The sequence below is a fragment of the Danio aesculapii genome, chromosome 11 (genome assembly GCF_903798145.1).
Source record: "Danio aesculapii chromosome 11, fDanAes4.1, whole genome shotgun sequence".
Classification (NCBI taxonomy): domain Eukaryota; kingdom Metazoa; phylum Chordata; class Actinopteri; order Cypriniformes; family Danionidae; genus Danio; species Danio aesculapii.
Genome location: NC_079445.1, coordinates 24,944,241 through 24,962,171, shown reverse-complemented (window position 1 = coordinate 24,962,171; position 17,931 = coordinate 24,944,241). Strand labels below are relative to the sequence as shown.

The 17,931-nt window shown below is 35.7% G+C and overlaps 1 protein-coding gene across 2 annotated transcripts in view; it reads right to left on the bottom strand.

The window, feature by feature from the left end:
* inavab (innate immunity activator b) overlaps positions 1-17,160 on the bottom strand; it is a 40,203-nt gene extending 23,043 nt beyond the window's left edge. Inside the window, exons 1-2 of one of the 2 annotated variants that reach the window (XM_056468164.1) lie at positions 17,046-17,160; positions 972-1,086 (exon numbers count right to left, since the gene is read on the bottom strand). In XM_056468164.1, coding sequence (XP_056324139.1) covers positions 972-1,026 — 55 coding nt within the window. In that variant the 5' untranslated portion in view covers positions 1,027-1,086; positions 17,046-17,160. Of the gene's footprint in view, positions 1-971; positions 1,087-3,595; positions 3,747-17,045 lie in introns of those variants that run through there. The other variant, XM_056468161.1, reaches the window with a different exon arrangement.
* Positions 17,161-17,931: the final 771 nt, after the last annotated feature.

Below are 17,931 nucleotides of genomic sequence, written 5' to 3'. Positions count from 1 at the left end.
CGCCACAGCAGAATGAACCGACAACTATTCCAGCATATGCTTTACACAGCGGATGCCCTTCCAGCTGCAATCCAGTACTGGGAAACACTCATTCACACACACTCACACACTACGGCCAATTTCGTTAATCCAATTCACCTATACCGCATGTCTTTGGAGGTATTTCTGGGCTCTTCTTGATGATTACACTGAGTCATTTAATATTCTTTTTTTCATTTGGCACATATTAGTCAAATGAACTGATTAGTGATTGTTTTTACGATTTATGTTTGTAGCGACATGTTTTCATTATCCATGACTGACCTATAACGTTATAAAGCACAAAATAACTAAAAACCGTTCACAAATGTGATGCTCTTTTTCACGTTATCACCGTTTAATGACGTCATGTTCCGGGAAAACTGAAATTGTGTGACGGATGTCGGTCACTGTAACTTTTATTTACTGGTTTTGTTCAAATTATGCACCAGAGTCAACTAATCACTTTTACAACAATTTAATTACACTTTGAAATGTAACATATTCTATGTGATGTAAAATGTTCTAAACCGATGTCAATCAATCATAATCAATGCTGATAAAATTGGTGCTGCTCTGTATTTTATAAGGAAACTGTAACTTATTCAAACTGAAAGTAAAAAGAAGAGCATTTGTATGAAACAGAATTCTGTTGCAACATTACAAATGTCTTTACTTTCAATTTTGGTGAATAAAATGATTCATAACTTTACAGAACATTTGCATTTAAATTGGTATTTTTGAATATATTTTGAATATTTCCAATTTATTATAATAAATATATATATTTTATACATTTCAAACTATATTAGTATTCCTTTCAATTAACTATAAAGAAAAAAGAGAGTCACACAGGTTTGAAAACAAGAATATGAGTAAGTGGATTGGCATTTTTGGTGAACGATCGTTTTAACCTCACAACCACATGCGATATACCAAAAACCTGAACTTACCAGAATGCAGAATAACCCCACTGTCCGTATCACTGATCTCCTCTTTCCCTTCCATGACTGTTCGTCAAGCGTTCTTCAAAGCGAAAGCGACGGTTTTCTCTTACTTCACGAGTTCCTAAAAAGCAAATACAACTGTTATCACACTCATGCATGCTCACTAGAGACCAATTTAGCTGTTGAAGCCAAAGTGAAGAGAAACTGGTCTCGTGGAAGCACTCAGTCGCTCAGCTGTGACGGGTCTCCTGACCCAGAGCCTCAGGGGTCATTGCGGATTCCAGGAGACAAACAATAGGTTTCACAGGACTACTAAAAATCACAGTCTAACTACGCCTCGCAGCAATGCGCCGTCAGCAGGAGCTCCGGGTGAGCTTTAACTAAGAGGGCATTCAAGTAAGTACTCTTACATCCATGTGTATCTGAAAAACGTCAATTTTTTTTTTCAGTGAGTGGTGCTTAGATCACAACACTGGAATGCTCCCAGCAGTACAGGTTAATGAAGAGGCCTGCTATGCCTCATTGCACTCAGTTGTAATTAATTAACCCCAATTCATTTCTACACCAGTTTGTCAGACTCTACATGCAGGAAGGGGGATTATAGCCACAGAGTGGGTTGCACATTGCTTACATTACTTTTACAGTATAATCATTTTATTCAAATCAACTGATATCTGTTTACACATGCTATAGGAGTGTTCAATTTCGATCAGGCTGTTATAGCTGGAGGAAAGGATTATGATTAATTAGCATGTGCATACAAGCTTATGATGGGCTGTGCTAGTGTGCTTAGTGTTATGCATTAAAAAGTCACATGATCCTTGCTTATTTTGGGGTTCAAGATTTCTATTGACTGTTTTTATGTTGAAAACGGTTATCTTGCTACTATAAAAACTGAAATTGAAGCACAGGATCATAACATTAATGAAACTAAATAATAAGAACCATTGTTAATATAAAAACTCTAGATCAGAGATATCAGAAGGATCATCCGACACTGAAGATGGGAAAAGTGATGCTGAAAATCCAGCATTGCAACGTATGAATAAAGCCCTTTATATTTGTTTTAATATTTCACAATATTACTCCATTTTAAATCAAATAAATGCAGCTTTTTTTTAAGTAAACTTATTTTAAAAACTGTCAAATATTTTTTCCATCACACTGAACACACTTTGAACAAAATCATAAGATATTAACGTATAAACTAAAAGGGGTCAATCGTCCTAGCTGTATTTCCCAACAGTGTGTGAAGTCACAGTCCAGAGCACCACCAGCTCATGACACATTTGTTCTGCGGTGTACAAGTCTCACCTGCTTCCTGTCAGTATGTCAAAATGTTATTCTACGTCATGATGACGGTATCTTCAATGTCCTGAGTAAGCTGTGAACATCTACAGTTTGGACAATGATTAACAGACGTTACATATTCTTGTCTACAATCAGACAGCTGTTGGATTAGTGACAGCATTACAGTTGTGAATTTATTACTTTGAAACTGAAGGTGACTGTGCTGAGACACAAATAGTGAAACAACGGCTAACTCATTCTTGACGTCACACAAAAACAGAGTTTATTTTACGGCAATTTATGATAACAGCTATACCAGAGCTGAGAAGATTACATTCATTCATTCATTCATTTTACTTTGGCTTAATCTCCCGATTTATCAGAATGAAATGCCTACTATTCCAGCATATGTTTTACTTAGCGGATGCCCTTCCAGCCACAACTCAGTACTGGGAAACACCCATACACTCTCACATTCACACACACATACACTTTGGCCAATTTAGTTAATCCAATTCACCTCTACCATGTCTTTGGACTGTGGGGGAAACCGGAGCACCCGGAGGAAACCCACACCAACATGGGGACTCGGAGAACAACTCCACACAGAATTGCCAACTAGCCCAGCCGGGACTCGAACCAGTGACCTTCTTGCTGTGAAGCAACAGTGCTAACCACTGAGCCACCGTGCTGACCGAGGAGATTACTAATGGCTTGAAATCAGTTACTGAAAGTGTGTCAGTAATGTAGTCTATTAGATTATACATTTATGGTTACTTTTTCTGATTACTTTTGGATTACATTTAGATTACTTTTGTGTTAACCATTATTTGATGACACATATATTGTGCTATTTTATTAGATGCAAAAAAATATATATATTTCATTCTTAATCACAAGAACCTCACTTGATTACAACTTTCACTTACAGCTTACTTCCATACTGTAAATAATCATGTAATCCATTAAAAAGTAACTGTAGTCTGATACCGATAGTTTTAAAAACTAGTTTAATTACAAGAACATTTAAAAAATAAATGTAATTATGTAATACAGATTACAAATAATCTGTTTCTATTTTCAAATATCCAATAAAAGTTCCAGAACTTTTAGGCAATGTACACATTAAGCTAATACAGATTTCTAGACTTCATAAAGTGTTTTCAATTTCTAAAAGAAAAGTGTTTTAATATTGGTAAAAGGAAATGTTAGGAAAATCTGTTAAGGACAAGTACGAATATTTATACAAAGTAAAAACAGAAACATTAAATACGCTAAGCTGTATCATATATAATGGCTTGTATATAAAAAAACTATCAATACAATATAAAAGTACTCACATATTGTAAAACATTGATTCCACCAAAAGCATATCCAGTAAACAAAATCAGTTGATTTCCATGAGACGTCTAGGTCCACACAGCACTATTGACTCTAGATGAGCAACGGTAGGAGTTTGTACTGTGAAATGAACCTGGGTGCGTCTTGCACATACCTTTGTGTGTGTGTGTGTGTGTGTGTGTGAGAGAAAGATATCACGGCGTCACACCTCTTGTAGACACCTGTCGAAGGCGATAATAACGCTTCCTGTTGTCTTTGTTATCAGCAAGAACAAATATGAATATGTAAGAAGTGATTATATTCAATCATAAATGTGTAAGCTTGGTATGGTAAGTCGATACGCACTCATTTTGCTTTAACTAGGTTAAGTTGAAGGTAAATTTTTAAAATTTTAAATAACCTGAATAATCATATTTCTGGTTCATTAATCAAATAAATTATTTTATGATAATGATGACAGACATTAAGTTCTTTATACAGACAACCATGTGTTTGACTTGATGCTTGATGCTTTTTTATTTTATTTAATTATTCAGGAGAACATGACATTGAGATTTTATAAATAGTCAATGTAGTGTAAATGCTTCTATCAAAGCAAAATTATTACAATTACAATTATTACAAAATTATTACAATATTTGACCTTTTTAGTTATCATTATTATTATTATTATTATTATTAACACTTATTATTATTAACTAGTGTTATTAGAACTTTTGACCTATTAAAGTCTGTGTTTTAATGCTGCCTCCTACTGGTGACTCTTAGGCAACTCAATTCCCACACGATAAGACTATTGAAAGCTCATCTGGACTGAATAAATATTTGATGTATATGATAACCGATGCTATTCTAAAATATTTCTGTGGCTTCTGATTTCTGCAAATACCACACAACTTAAAGGGGAAGCTTCAGTGCATGTGTTGAAAAAATCACAGATAACTAGTTGTCCAATAGGGTGTACAAAAAGCAGAACCTGAATTAAAATTGAATTTAAAGTTGAAGCATTTTTAAGAGATCGCTACATAGCTATCATAAATAAATAAAAGTATAGTAAATAAACAAATAAATAATAGCAATAATAATAATAATTAAATAAACCAAAGGACAATATATAAAAATAAAATAATAGTAAAATAAAAAACATTCAAGTTATGACATACCATCACTTAAAATGCAGCTTAAAGAAACAAAATCAATCAATAAAATCGAAGAGGAGTCCAGACTTTATGAAAAGCCTCAGTGGACATTTGAATGACACAGGTAAGGAATTCTAAGGGAATCATTTCCCTGTTAATATTGTGCCACCCCTTCAAGGATTGGGATTTGTCAATGATCCAGTGTATCAGTATATTGTTCCTGGTAGCAAAGGCTAAAATGATTATTGAAATAAACGATTAGTGAATTTGTCAGGCAATTCTTTACTTTATTTTATGTTTTCATGCAGTTTCCGGCCATCTTCTACTGCAGATAAAAAGAAAAGAAGCTTAAATATATATGATGCGCAAGAATCAGTGAGTATTGCTGAATGTTAAATCAGTGGCCATATTGATATCAGCCAACAAATCTTAATTTTTAAGGTTATCGCTATCTGCCCAACGAGAAATGAAATTATAGGCCAATAAATAAAAGAAAAAAGAAATGATATTCCTACCATTTTTAATAATTGACAATATTTTGTAACAATTCACTTGCAAGTCATTTGTTTGCTGTTTATTCTGATTTGCCATCAAACTGTCTGAGACACATTGCTATGGGCTCATTCATTTCATTCTGACACCACAAGCTTCCTCCTTTCAAGCCCTTTATCCATTTGGCAAAACACACTGGTTTAGTCAGTGTATGTCTTTTTAAATGCAAATGACCTCTTTTTAGAAGGGGCAGCACTTTTACACCTTGTTATTCAGCATCCAGCAGCCACTACTATTCTAACATGTGAAAGATTTGTCATTTTGAACACCGAATATATGCTTCCGAGCACACAAGTTTATGTCAAAACACATACTGTAAATTGTCAATGTTGGTTATGTCTATGAAAGTAAACATATTTATCAATATATAAGATTTATAAAACAGCACCTATTGGACAGAGATATATCCAGCTGCAGAACCGCAGAACCACACGTTTCAGGCACACACAATCTAGAACACACGATTTAGGCAAACCATATATGGTAACTTAACTCCTTAGCATTATCGCCACCTATTGAATTTCACAAATATGGTTTCCCATTTCAGTCATTATTATTATATTGTAACGATCATTTTAACATCTCTGCAGTTTCTGAACCCAAATTATGTAAGTAAGAATAATTGGTTAAAGACACTTATGACTTTATTCACGTGTCCACATAGGCTACACAAAGAAAACCGTCAGACCGTCTAATTGTAGGATTAAGTGTAATAAACTAATTCTGGATCTTAATATTATCATACTTGGTTAAAATAAGTTTGTCACATTAAAATGAATTACTATAGTTAATCATTTAAACAATATATAATATAGTTATAAACTGATTATCTTAACTGATTATAAACTAATTTATTTTACTAAACTGTCACATCTGTTAGTTATTTATATATTTACTTATTATTGTTTTTTGATTAATTATTAATAGTTAATTTGTTTCTATTGCTACATTTTGGTTTAAAAACAATACATTGTTTCCTATAAACTAGGCCTACTACAGTATTTAATGTGGGAAATCATTAATTAAAAAGTTATTAGAAAATTAAGCAAATGCACACTATTAAATCGCTTGAGTAAAATATTAATATAGTGTTATACATTTCTTACATGTAAAATGTATTATTGCCTATATTAACTTGCAATTATTTCCTTCATTATGAATGAATCCATTATATAAAATAAACCTGTGCAATTTAGATCTTTCAGCAAGGCCAGCAAAAGAGTATCTGCGATATTTACTCTGTCAGATAATAATGACTGATCATCTATGATGACTAATAGAAAACTGTTCAGTCTATTATATTGAATGGCGATCGGAAACAGCGCTCCCCATTTGACCGTCTCGATCGTAATATTTGCGAAATAAAGTAAAGTAAACACTATTGTTTATTGTGTACAATATTTATTACCCACATATATCAAAATATATCGATGACGATGTCCAAGAAGACGTTAATAACATTAACATCCGTCGTAACTATATGGTTTGCCTAGATTGTGTGTGCTAGATTGTGTGTGCCTAGAACGTGTGTGGTTCTGCGGGCCTGCAGCTGGATATTATTGATTGGACATGACAACAACATGATGATTTGATGATAATCAAATCAACTTGCCGAATGCTTTGTTGGACAGGAATTATTCAAATGTAGGATACTGTGATATATATTCCCAGACTACAATTGAGACATTTAAGGAGTTTAGTTAAAAAGTCATTGGACACCTTTAAGTATCAAATACACAGAACTGAAGCCATATACTGTTACTGTGTGAATGTTGTCTAGGTATCCTAAATTACTGCTGAATAGACTAACTACTGTATGACACCAAACAAGTAAGCAAACAAGCCTCCTTTTCAGCTTCATTCTTTTAACTGTACTGTAATGCAAATGCTGTTGTCATGCGTACAGTGTCTTCACTGAGGCATTGTATGGACGATCATTCCACTCTGACATGCAGACCCAATAGGAAACCAACCCACACACACAGATGTCAAGAGAAACACTTTTCCAAAATACTGTGGGAGACGCTGCACCTGCTGCTCTCAGGGATCACTCGCATACATTTAGGATTCTCGTCCTCGCACTGGCTCTCCAAGAATGCCAGTTTACTGCCTATAGGAGCCACCGCGGCTGGCAGATGGGACAAAATCCTATCTCCCAAAAAATGACCAAGGAAATAAGACTGCTGGAACATGCCAATGTCTGTTTCACAACTAGTTTGATGAGTAGCTACGCCAAATAATCGGTTTGCGATCAGATTAATGAAATAATAGTAATGTGTAACTGTGTTGTTAAAGTTTTATGTTATGCAAGTTTGCATTTAATTATCTACATATCTATATGTCTGGAAATAAGCAATATGCCTGTAAACTAACATGTCAATTGGATTGCAAAATGAATTTAAAGAACATATGAGCAGAGCTTTCATAAAGTCGAAATTAAATCCAATTCATCTAATTGTTTTCTTCTAAACAATCAAGACCCAAGAATGAGTGTGAGTAAGACTGTAAGTGGCTGAGACTATCACTATGGTTGTGATGTAGTTGCTTGCTTTATATTTTTTCCACTAGCATAAAAACTGATTAGTTATGCGAACCTCAATTTAAATACAGCAGGTTTTCTCATGTCGGCGGTTCATTCTGCTGATTAATAAAGGGACTAAGCCAAAAACAAAATTAATGAATGAGTGTCTCATGTCACAAATCCAGTGATGCTAATGATGATTCATTCAGACCAGTTGGTCAACAGCATTGTTTATACATAAATTGTATGTAATGGTCGTCATCAGGAATGATACTAAAATGTATCAGGTAAAAAATGCAGTGGAAAATCACTCAAAATGTACCAAACTGGAAAAAATGAGGGGTGTAAAAAATTCTTTGCACCGCTATGCAGGTGTGAACAATTAGGTATCGGTTCAGTAATAGATCCTAACGGTTATTACATGCTGCCGTCATTTATCTCATATGCGCTATATTGCAGTAGCTTACTATGGCGAGGGAGGCGAGCGTGAGTAATTAAAACACTCCAACTACTTAAAAACGCAGAAACTCTGCACAATTTACTGCCTGTGAGTGCTATTGTCAATGCACCGTGATGCACTGAGATATCGAATTGAACTGAATCTATGGCATGATAATCTTAACCGAACTGAATTGTGAGACTAGTGTAGGTTCACACCTCTAGAAAAAATATTGTTATTGTTAAGCATTAGATCTACTCTCTTAGGTTTGTACTGTGGCTTATCTGCTTGCTTATATACTGCAAACATCTTCAATAAAATGTATGCCGAATTTGACCTTTTAATATCACTATAGCGGCACGGTGGCCCTGTGGTTAGCACTGTTCATCTCACAGCAAGTAGGTCACTGGTTCGACTCCCAACTGGGCCAATTGGCATTTCTGTGTGGAGTTTGCATGTTCTCCCCGTGTTTGCGTGGGTTTCCTCCGGGTGCTCCGGTTTTCCCGCACAGTCCAAAGACATGCGCTATAGGTGGATTGGATGAACCAAAAATGGACTGTAGTGTGTGTGTGAATGCAAGAGTGTATAGGTGTTTCTCAGTACTGGGTTGCGGCTGGAAGGACATCTGCTGCGTGAAACGTATGCCGGAATAGTTGGCGGTTCATTCTGCTGTGGCATCCCCCGATAAATAATGGACTGAGCCAAAGCAAAATTAAATAATGAATGAATAACCCTATATTATTCAATTCTGCCAATTTTAGTTTTTGAAATACTGCAGAAGGCGCTGTATTATTATATGGATCATAAAAAGCCAAAATCTCCCATTTGTTTATATATCTTCTTTTGCGAGGTCATCTAAACATTTGTGGCCTCTAAAAATAAAAATTTTCTAATATTTGGCTTTTCATAACACCAACTCTGGGCAGGGCACCAAAAAAACTGAGCAGACTTAGCCACATGACTTTTGTAGAAAGTAATTGAGTTTTCCGGATTGTGTTATTTGTGTCAAAAGAAACCCAGAGGGACTTTCCCACTATGAGATACTGTAGGTCTTCGCTATTGCAGACACTTCAGACAAATGCATCTAATTTTTGTTAGGGAAGATTCTGAGGCTTGTTTATATGTAAGCACAAGGGATGATTAAGAAAGCAACAACAGTTTGATTAGTGCTTGTTTAGTTAGTGCTGCTAACTACTCTGATTACATTAGATTCTAGATTTTTTTTTTAATCCTCCTGTAGTTTTGTACCATGGCTGCTATAAAGAGAGCTAGTATTTTTGTGTAAGAAAAAAGTTTCTTGGTTCAAGTCAAAAGTTCATGTGAAGTTATGTAGCAGTGGTAGTTCTGCAAGGGCAGAGATGGGTCAAGAATCTAAACCAACAAACTGATCAAGACAGCTGTGATTGAATATATGCTTTGTTTTTTTACTGCTACATTCAAAGGATTTCCATAGGATTAGCTGTCTACAGGGTTAGAGCGATATTGTATAGAAGCTCATAGATTCTCATCTCGCCTCTTCCCGGGGATGTGGGATATGTCGGATTAGCACGTATGGGAGGCGGAGAGGGGTTTTATTATTGTGGGGATCTCTCCCATCCTGCTTATTCAGACAGGGAACTCAGGCACGCTGGGAACACCAGTGAACTGTGACAGTCGCATATTAACCTTCACTCAGGACCTGTCCACACCAGACACAATGAATGATGTTTATGAGGTGAAAAAGTTTATGAGGTGAAATTTTACTCAAAGTTTAATAAAAAGCATGATATTTCATGACACACTACTATTCTAAAGGAGTTCTCAAAAGAGGTCTGACCAATGTAGCATTTATATAAGTCAAAAATAAATAAAAAATAGCAATATTGTGAAGTATTATTACAATTTTACTATTCAAATCTCCTATTATGTTTCTGTAATGCCAAGTATGTATTGTTATCAGTCAGAGCAGTCTTCAGTTTCACATAATCCTTTGGAAATATTTTTAATATGCTAATTTGGTGTAGGGTTGGGCGATGTTGACCAATTTGCCATCGTACGATGTCTAACATGAAACATTGCGATGGACGTAGGTCGGTTGAAGCAATGTACTGACGCTGTGATACGTTACCTGATAGATCAAAAGACCGAAGCGTCGTTAGATAAAGACAAGATTATTTAAATATCAAGTTTAGCAACTATAGACCATTTTGAGGGATGTAAACGATAACAACAGTCCTAATGTATTTCCTGTTTTACATTTTTATTTCCATATCTTCCAAGAATCCCAGGAGGTGCACAAATTAATAAATAATGTTACGACAGCTGTTTTAATGTTATGTTCTGATTGAATTGCCTCTTGTTACAGTTATGAAACAGTTTGACTACAAGCAGGAAATGTTCACGGGGTGGTGACATCACCGAGTTGAAATGGTCTATAGTGAGATGCCATCCAACGGTATCCTTGATAATCTGTCCGATGTGCACTGCTCTCTGGAGATTTTGTGCTGAAATCACCCACTGTCTGCCTAAAGCAGCCTAAAGTGTGTGTGTGTGTGCATGTGGTGCGTTTTCAGCAGTATAGTGTGGACAGAGGGCTTTTCAGAAACGCTAGGTGAAACGCCAGTGTGGACGTGGATCGTTTCATTCTAAAATGCCATTTTAAAACTAAGATGTATAAGTGTAAACGGGGCCTGAGTGTGTATTTTTCGTTAGCGGGTTGCGGCTGCGACCAGGGCTGGGCGGAGGATCGCGATGCCGGCTCAGCATGGTGATGTCTATCGGCCATCGGCAATCAACCCAACCCTAATTTGGTGCTGCATATTTTTTTTTCAAATTCAACTAAATACATTTATTCTTTAATGAATCCTTTAACAGAAACTGTCACTTATGATAAATTAATAAAGTATTCATTAATAATATTAATTATTACTATCACATGTAGTATTCATTTCTTTGAAAAAACTTTTGAACAGTAGAACTACAGAATTATTATACAGTCACACTTTACGCATCAATTAGCTTTCATTGGTTAATGTATTTACTTACTGAACACATGAACAAACAAAAAGCAATACACTGATTACAGTATTTATTCATCTTTGTTAACATTAGTTAATAAAATTAAAGTTATTCATTGAAAGTTTGTTTACTCACGATGCAATAATTAATGTTAAATTGCACAACATTTAATGGTTCATATCAAATATACATTAACTAACATTAATTAATGAAACCTTATTGTGTGACCTATCATATACATACTCTAGGGATTATACAAGGACTCGTTTTGAAAACCAAAGTATTATTTAAACCAATGTCATGCACAGCTTCACATGCACACTGTAAAGGGAAATATGTAGCTATTTTTATTTCACATGTCCATTTTACTGCTGTAAGCTAATCTATGCAAGTTAACCCAGTCATAAAAATGATACGTTTACTTGAGGTAAACAATTTAGATGACATCCAATAAAGCATACTTCTTATCTGAGGAGACATTTTGTATAGTTTATACAGTATCAGTGAATATAGGCTAACCTAAACAACAGTCTGTATACAATTACAGTGAAGATACGTGATATGCTGAAAGCGTTGTGGAGCAATCATAGGCAACATTCACACTGCAAGGCCTAGTCCTCAACTCCAATGTATTGCTCAAATCTGATTTTGTTTGGCATCACATCTTTTAAACAAACACAGAGGCTGCTACTACAGTTCGTGTTTATTAGGTTTATTTATTTATAAGCCGATGTGCTGCAGGAACCAGCAAATTGAGAGAAGGAGAAGGAGAGAGGATATTAAATATACATTACTACCCCTTAACCCTCTATTCGCCAAAGACCCATATGCGATAACTTCTTTGACATTGATTACAACTGAATTTAAGTCATAAAGTTTCAAAACTCTTGTAATATCCTTCAGTGACACTTTTTATGTTTAGCAAGATTTATGCTTAGCTCATGTTGTCACTGTTATACTTAAATTCCACTGATTGAGTCTGTCTGAATTGTCTGTAATATTCACTGAGTAAACGTCTGATGTAAAAATCTTTGGCATACATCCCCTCATTACAAAATGAAGACAAATGTGGTGTAACAAAACTAGCATGAATCTTTGATATAACTCTTCAGACTGAGCTTGCACTTAATCAAAACAACATTCCACAACCCATCTAGTGACACTGGAAAAATGTTGCTATCTTCGTGCATGGGGAAACACTATATTCAGCCTTAAAAGAACAGGAAGTCCTTCAAACTAGCGCCTAAATATACCGTCTGTGGGTAATTATTGACTTGTAATTACACTAAACTAGTATCCATAGTAAGACGCTGCATAATTAAAGCTTTGGCGTGAGACTGAAAAGGAATAAGGAGCTTTGAGGCCTGTGAACCCCAACACCGCACCCTGGCATTTGGTGCTTGTGCGGCCATGAGGCACCCTTTCGGGAAATAGAAGATGTAAAGTGGAAACTGGTTTCAAATGAGCCAAAGCACAGATGGATTGTCTGATGTGGAGTGAAGTGAGTTGTACCACCAGCACTGCAGCGCAGCACGAATCCCTCCGGCTGTAAACCCCAGGAGAACTTTCCCTCTGTATATTCATTACAACTGCGGCAGGACTCGGCAGATGAAACAGACCTCACAGATCCTGGCTTAACTCACTCGGCTACACTGGGGCGGTGCGTCTGCTTGTGGAAAATGTTTGTGGCTAGACACAACTCACATTGAATGAAATTATTATAATAGGGAAATGATCATTTAATAAAGAAAAATGATTTTACTTGTTCCTATTTTTTTAAACAAACAAAATAATGCGATGGGACATAAAAGTGAATGGGTTTTTAGTGTAAAGTATACAATTTTACAACACTGTTGCCAAGACAAAATCTAACAACATGCCTGCAACCCTAACATGACTGTAAAAGTGACAAGTACATGTTTACAGCTTAAATAGTGCTTAGGCTTTGACAGAATAATAATTGACTAATTATAGTATAGTTATAGTGTTTTAAGTACTTTCAAGTTTAATTTTAATAAAATTATAAGCCATTCGTTACTGATTTAAAAAAATTCCAAAAAGTGGTATTATTTACTTTGCATTACTGTGACCTTTTTAACTTTTCTTTTACCAAAAAAAGGTCAATAATGTTTGTTGTAATTTTGGCTAACATCATGCCATAAACACTCAAAATAGTTGAATCTTTTTGAAAAAAAATTATTTTACTGTATAACGCAGAACGTCTCAGAATTTGGCAAAACTTTAAGGTGCTGTGTGTAAGATATTGACTCTTCTAAAGCATAAAAATGCCACAATATGTTTGCATCTATTTAGGAAACATGCCAAGTGAATATTGTTGTTTATCTGGAAAAGTCAGTTATTCTGCTTTGAAAATGTCTGTTACGTGGCGGAACGGCTGATTTTTTTTGGTTCTTTTAACCCGCCCCCTGTCAGTTTAGCCAATGATATTTCAGCACCCCGGGTTGCCCTGATAAAAAAACAGCATATTTCATTCATTCATTCCGAAAGGCTCTCCCAGTATGCGACCGTGAATGAAATGCGACAGTAGCAGACTCTGAAATGAGACGCAGATTCAGAGTTCCACATGAGGTTATTAATTAGCAAATAATATATATATTTTGAACGTAAACTTTAGGTAGCAGGTTTTTAACTTTAGCAGGTTACAATGTAATCCCGTGTCCTAACAACACTATGTGTGACAAGATTTGCAGTGATAAGCAATTTGGCTGTTTGCACCAGACGCAACTCGACAGAAATTTAAATACAGCCATTCAGAAGCACAGAATATGCCCTCACTCATGAAATGGTAAGGTTTTCATTCATTCATTCATTTATTTTCTTTTCGGCTTAGTCCCTTTATTTATCTGGGGTCGCCACAGAGGAATGAACTGCCAACATGTTTTACACAGCGGATGCCCTTCCAGTTGCAACCCATCACTGGGAAACACCCATACACTCTCATTCACACACATACACTACAGACAATTTTTTAGCTTACCCAATTCACCTATACCACATGTCTTTGGACTTTTGGGGGAAACCGGAGCACCCGGAGGAAACCCACGCGAACGCGGGGAGAACATGCAAACTCCACACAGAAATGCCAGCTGACCCAGCCGAGGTTCAAACCAGAAAACTTCTTGCTGTAAGGCGACAGCACTACCTACTGCGCCACCACATCGCCCCATGGTAAGGTTTTATAATCTAAATATTACATTTTAAACCATATTAAATGAACATGCTGAATCACTGATATGTGATAATATGCTTGCACTGTCACAGTTCTGAAGTTGTTGGTTTTTTTATTTTCAAGATCTGAGGTAAACTCTCTGCTGCTGCTTTCAGTAGTATGGCGATAAATGTCATGTAAAATGGCATTAAAACTCACACTGTTTGCATTTAACACTGAATAAAGCACATGAGGTGTACCTGAGGTGATCAATGTCAGTTTTCTGTTCTTCAGCTGCAAGAAATGAAAGCAGTTTCTAATATATTAATTAAAAGTTTTGGTTAGAATAAAAACTCTATATAATATGGAAAATATTCCTTCTTTCATGTAGCGTTGCTTTTATACAATTTACACGATTTAAATCAGCCTCAATCTGGCAACCTGCACTTGCATTTGTTTTGATGCAGGAATGTAATACCTAGTTCAACCACTGGGAGTCCAACTTATACTGCGCTTTTAAAATTCTGTTTGCCTGGATTTCAATATTTTTATTTGAGAAAAACTATTGTCAAATCAAGCACCCAAGCTTCTTTACGACAATGTCAAAATAAAAGTTTACTTTAACTCAAATAAATTGTGCTTAAAAAATATTTATATTGCTCCTAATATATAATTGTACGTTTTTAATAGATAAAATTGAATTAAATGATATAATGAATTTCATAAAAATTAAAATAGCATCTGGGGGGGGAAAAAAACTCACGAAAAAATGAGAAAATCTGATTTCATTGGCCCTAATTTAATTTGACATTGTTTTTTGCATGCCAGGTCGTCCATAATAATACTGTTGAAAATGTGCGTTGAAGTCTTTTTATCTATTACTAATGAAAACAATATCTGCTTTAATCATCCTATCTTCATCCAAGAGGAAGTGAAGTGTTTCTTTGAAATCAGTGTGTTATGGTTACATATGGCTTTAGTCTCTTCCTGTTTAGTCTTTACGTCACTGCACAGAACAGCAGATAGACATTTTACATGTGGTTGCATGTGTAGAAGTATTGAAGTGGACTATATCTGATTAATTTCTCAGGTTTAAAACAGTTGAATGATGTTAAAATTCACCGCAGAACAGGAAGCTTGTTGTATTCATTTGTAAATTAGAAAGGAAGTTGATCATAAGCTTCTCACTGACATTTCTAAAGTGACTGTTTTGACTTGTATCACTCAAGACATCCTACGTTACCATATTTATCATTGATAGGAAGACGCAGTAATTACTTTTGCTGAAAAATGAGCAAAGATAGTATTCTGAAGAGTTTCAAAACAACCCATTACAACAAATCAACAGATTTTGCAAGTCAAATCTAAAATGTGCTGCCACACAAGTGGATGAAATAGAAACATCATTCCAGCGGCTGTCATTGTATTAGGCCACATCCAGAGGTGCTAATGAGAGCCTTAAAACTGAGCTGTCGGCAGCAAACAATACACACACGCTGCTTGGCTCCGGTTTGGCCGACCCTGGCTATGAACCAACAAAGCCGCAGATTCCAGGGCTATTCACGTTTCAGTGGTCTACACACCTCCCTCAGATGCCGGCCCACTCAAATCACCCTTGATGCTCTGAGTCACACTGATCACTGGATTCCACAGCATTAGACAAGGAATGCTGTTCCTTTTATAAGAAAGGCAACCGAATAAAGTAATGAGACTTCCACTTTATTTGATTAAGAGCTCAAGTAGTTGTTTTAGTTCTCTGTTTTTAAGACTGACTGACATTAGATCATGTGTCTTATACATTAAACCAAAGCCCATTAGAGGAAGTTAGTGTTCCCAGCTGAATAAATGAATGGAGTGTAAAATAATATCCACCTTTAGACAATGAAACAATATAAGCATCTGATTCTCACGCTGCAGTTGAAATACCTGTGCAGGTTTTTTTTTTCATCAAAGCTTTGCAAGTTCTCTATTTATGCTCTTATACTTCCATATAATCGACATTCAAAAGCGATGCAGATGACTAATTTTACTTTTAAAAAAATGCTTTCATAATTGTAACAATATCTTTGTCCTATTTACTTTACGCCAAAATGTTTTATATGGTTTATACTTGATTTTATGGGTTTCAAAGTTAGATTTTCTTAGATACTAATTTAAATTCAAACAGGTTAAAAGATCAAATACAACTTCAATGCAGGTTTGCCAACTTGGATTTACATTAAACTTCTAAAGCTGATCTTTAACACATTGCACACTACAATTACCCCTAAAAAGTAGCTTTTTTATTGTATACTTAACCATTACTTAACACTAAACCATAACTTAAAAACACGTAAAAAGACTATAATGGTTTCAATATGAAGTCTGATTTAGTAATTGTTACAAAATCCCCATATTTTTTTTCAACAGGAGAATTTTTCGGGTTACCATGACCAGCTTTATCACAACTTTTAAAACTACGCAAACGTAAATATATTATTCGCAATCTAGTTTTAATAATTAAAGAGAGTTTCAATGGTTGCAAAACTTTTGGCTGCAGTAGCGATGCTGTATACGCTCAATTTTCGTATGGTGCTGTGTCTTAGTTCAGGATATGTATATGTATTATCGATTGAGGAAAATATCACCATACCTTTTGTCGTCATAACAAAAGCAACACAGAGTCGTCAGATCTCCACGCAACGCATTATCATGGGATATTATTTATCCACGCTTTCTCCAGCGCCGCATTCCAAATTGATGTAAGCGAGACTCTGAAGAATGGGCGATTCTAAGCCACACGAACTAGAGGGTCTGCTTCGGACGACGATTCTCGCTCATGGATCTGACAATAGAAACTATACACTTAAAAGAAATCCGTGAGGTGGCAAAGTCATTAAGACGCTTATGACGAAGTGCCAGATCTATTAAATCGATGTGTTTTACGATAGTACTCTTATGAGAACTGAAAAGCAAACCCCCTATGTAACAATAGTACGTCCCTCTCCCCATCAGAAACTTTTTTCCACAGCGCTGACTGAACTAGTGATGGGAAGCTCGACTGCGAGAGTTCATTCTTTTGAACAACTCTTTTCAAAGAATCGGTTCCAAAATGATTCAGCAACTTCACAACAACGTTTAAACATACCATGTAAACCCTGCTGCTTGCGTGGCGGTCATAGGCTATCGTTTTTTTATTTTAGTGAAGATAATGTAATATATTTGATTTGAAAAAAATAAATAAATAAATAGGGGGCAACACGGTGGCGCAGTGCTGTCGCCTCATAGTAAGAAGGACGCTGGTTCGAGCCACAGCTGGGCCAGTTGGCATTTCTCAGTTTGCATGTTCTCCTCGTGTTGATGTAGGTTTCGTCCGGGTGCTCCGGTTTCCCCCACAGCCCAAAGACATGCGGTATTAGTGAATTGAATAAGCTAAATTGCCCGTAATGTATGTGTGGGTGTGAATACAAGAATGTATTTTAGAGTGTAGCATCCGCTACGTAAAACACATGCTGTATAAGTTGGCGGGTCATTCCCCT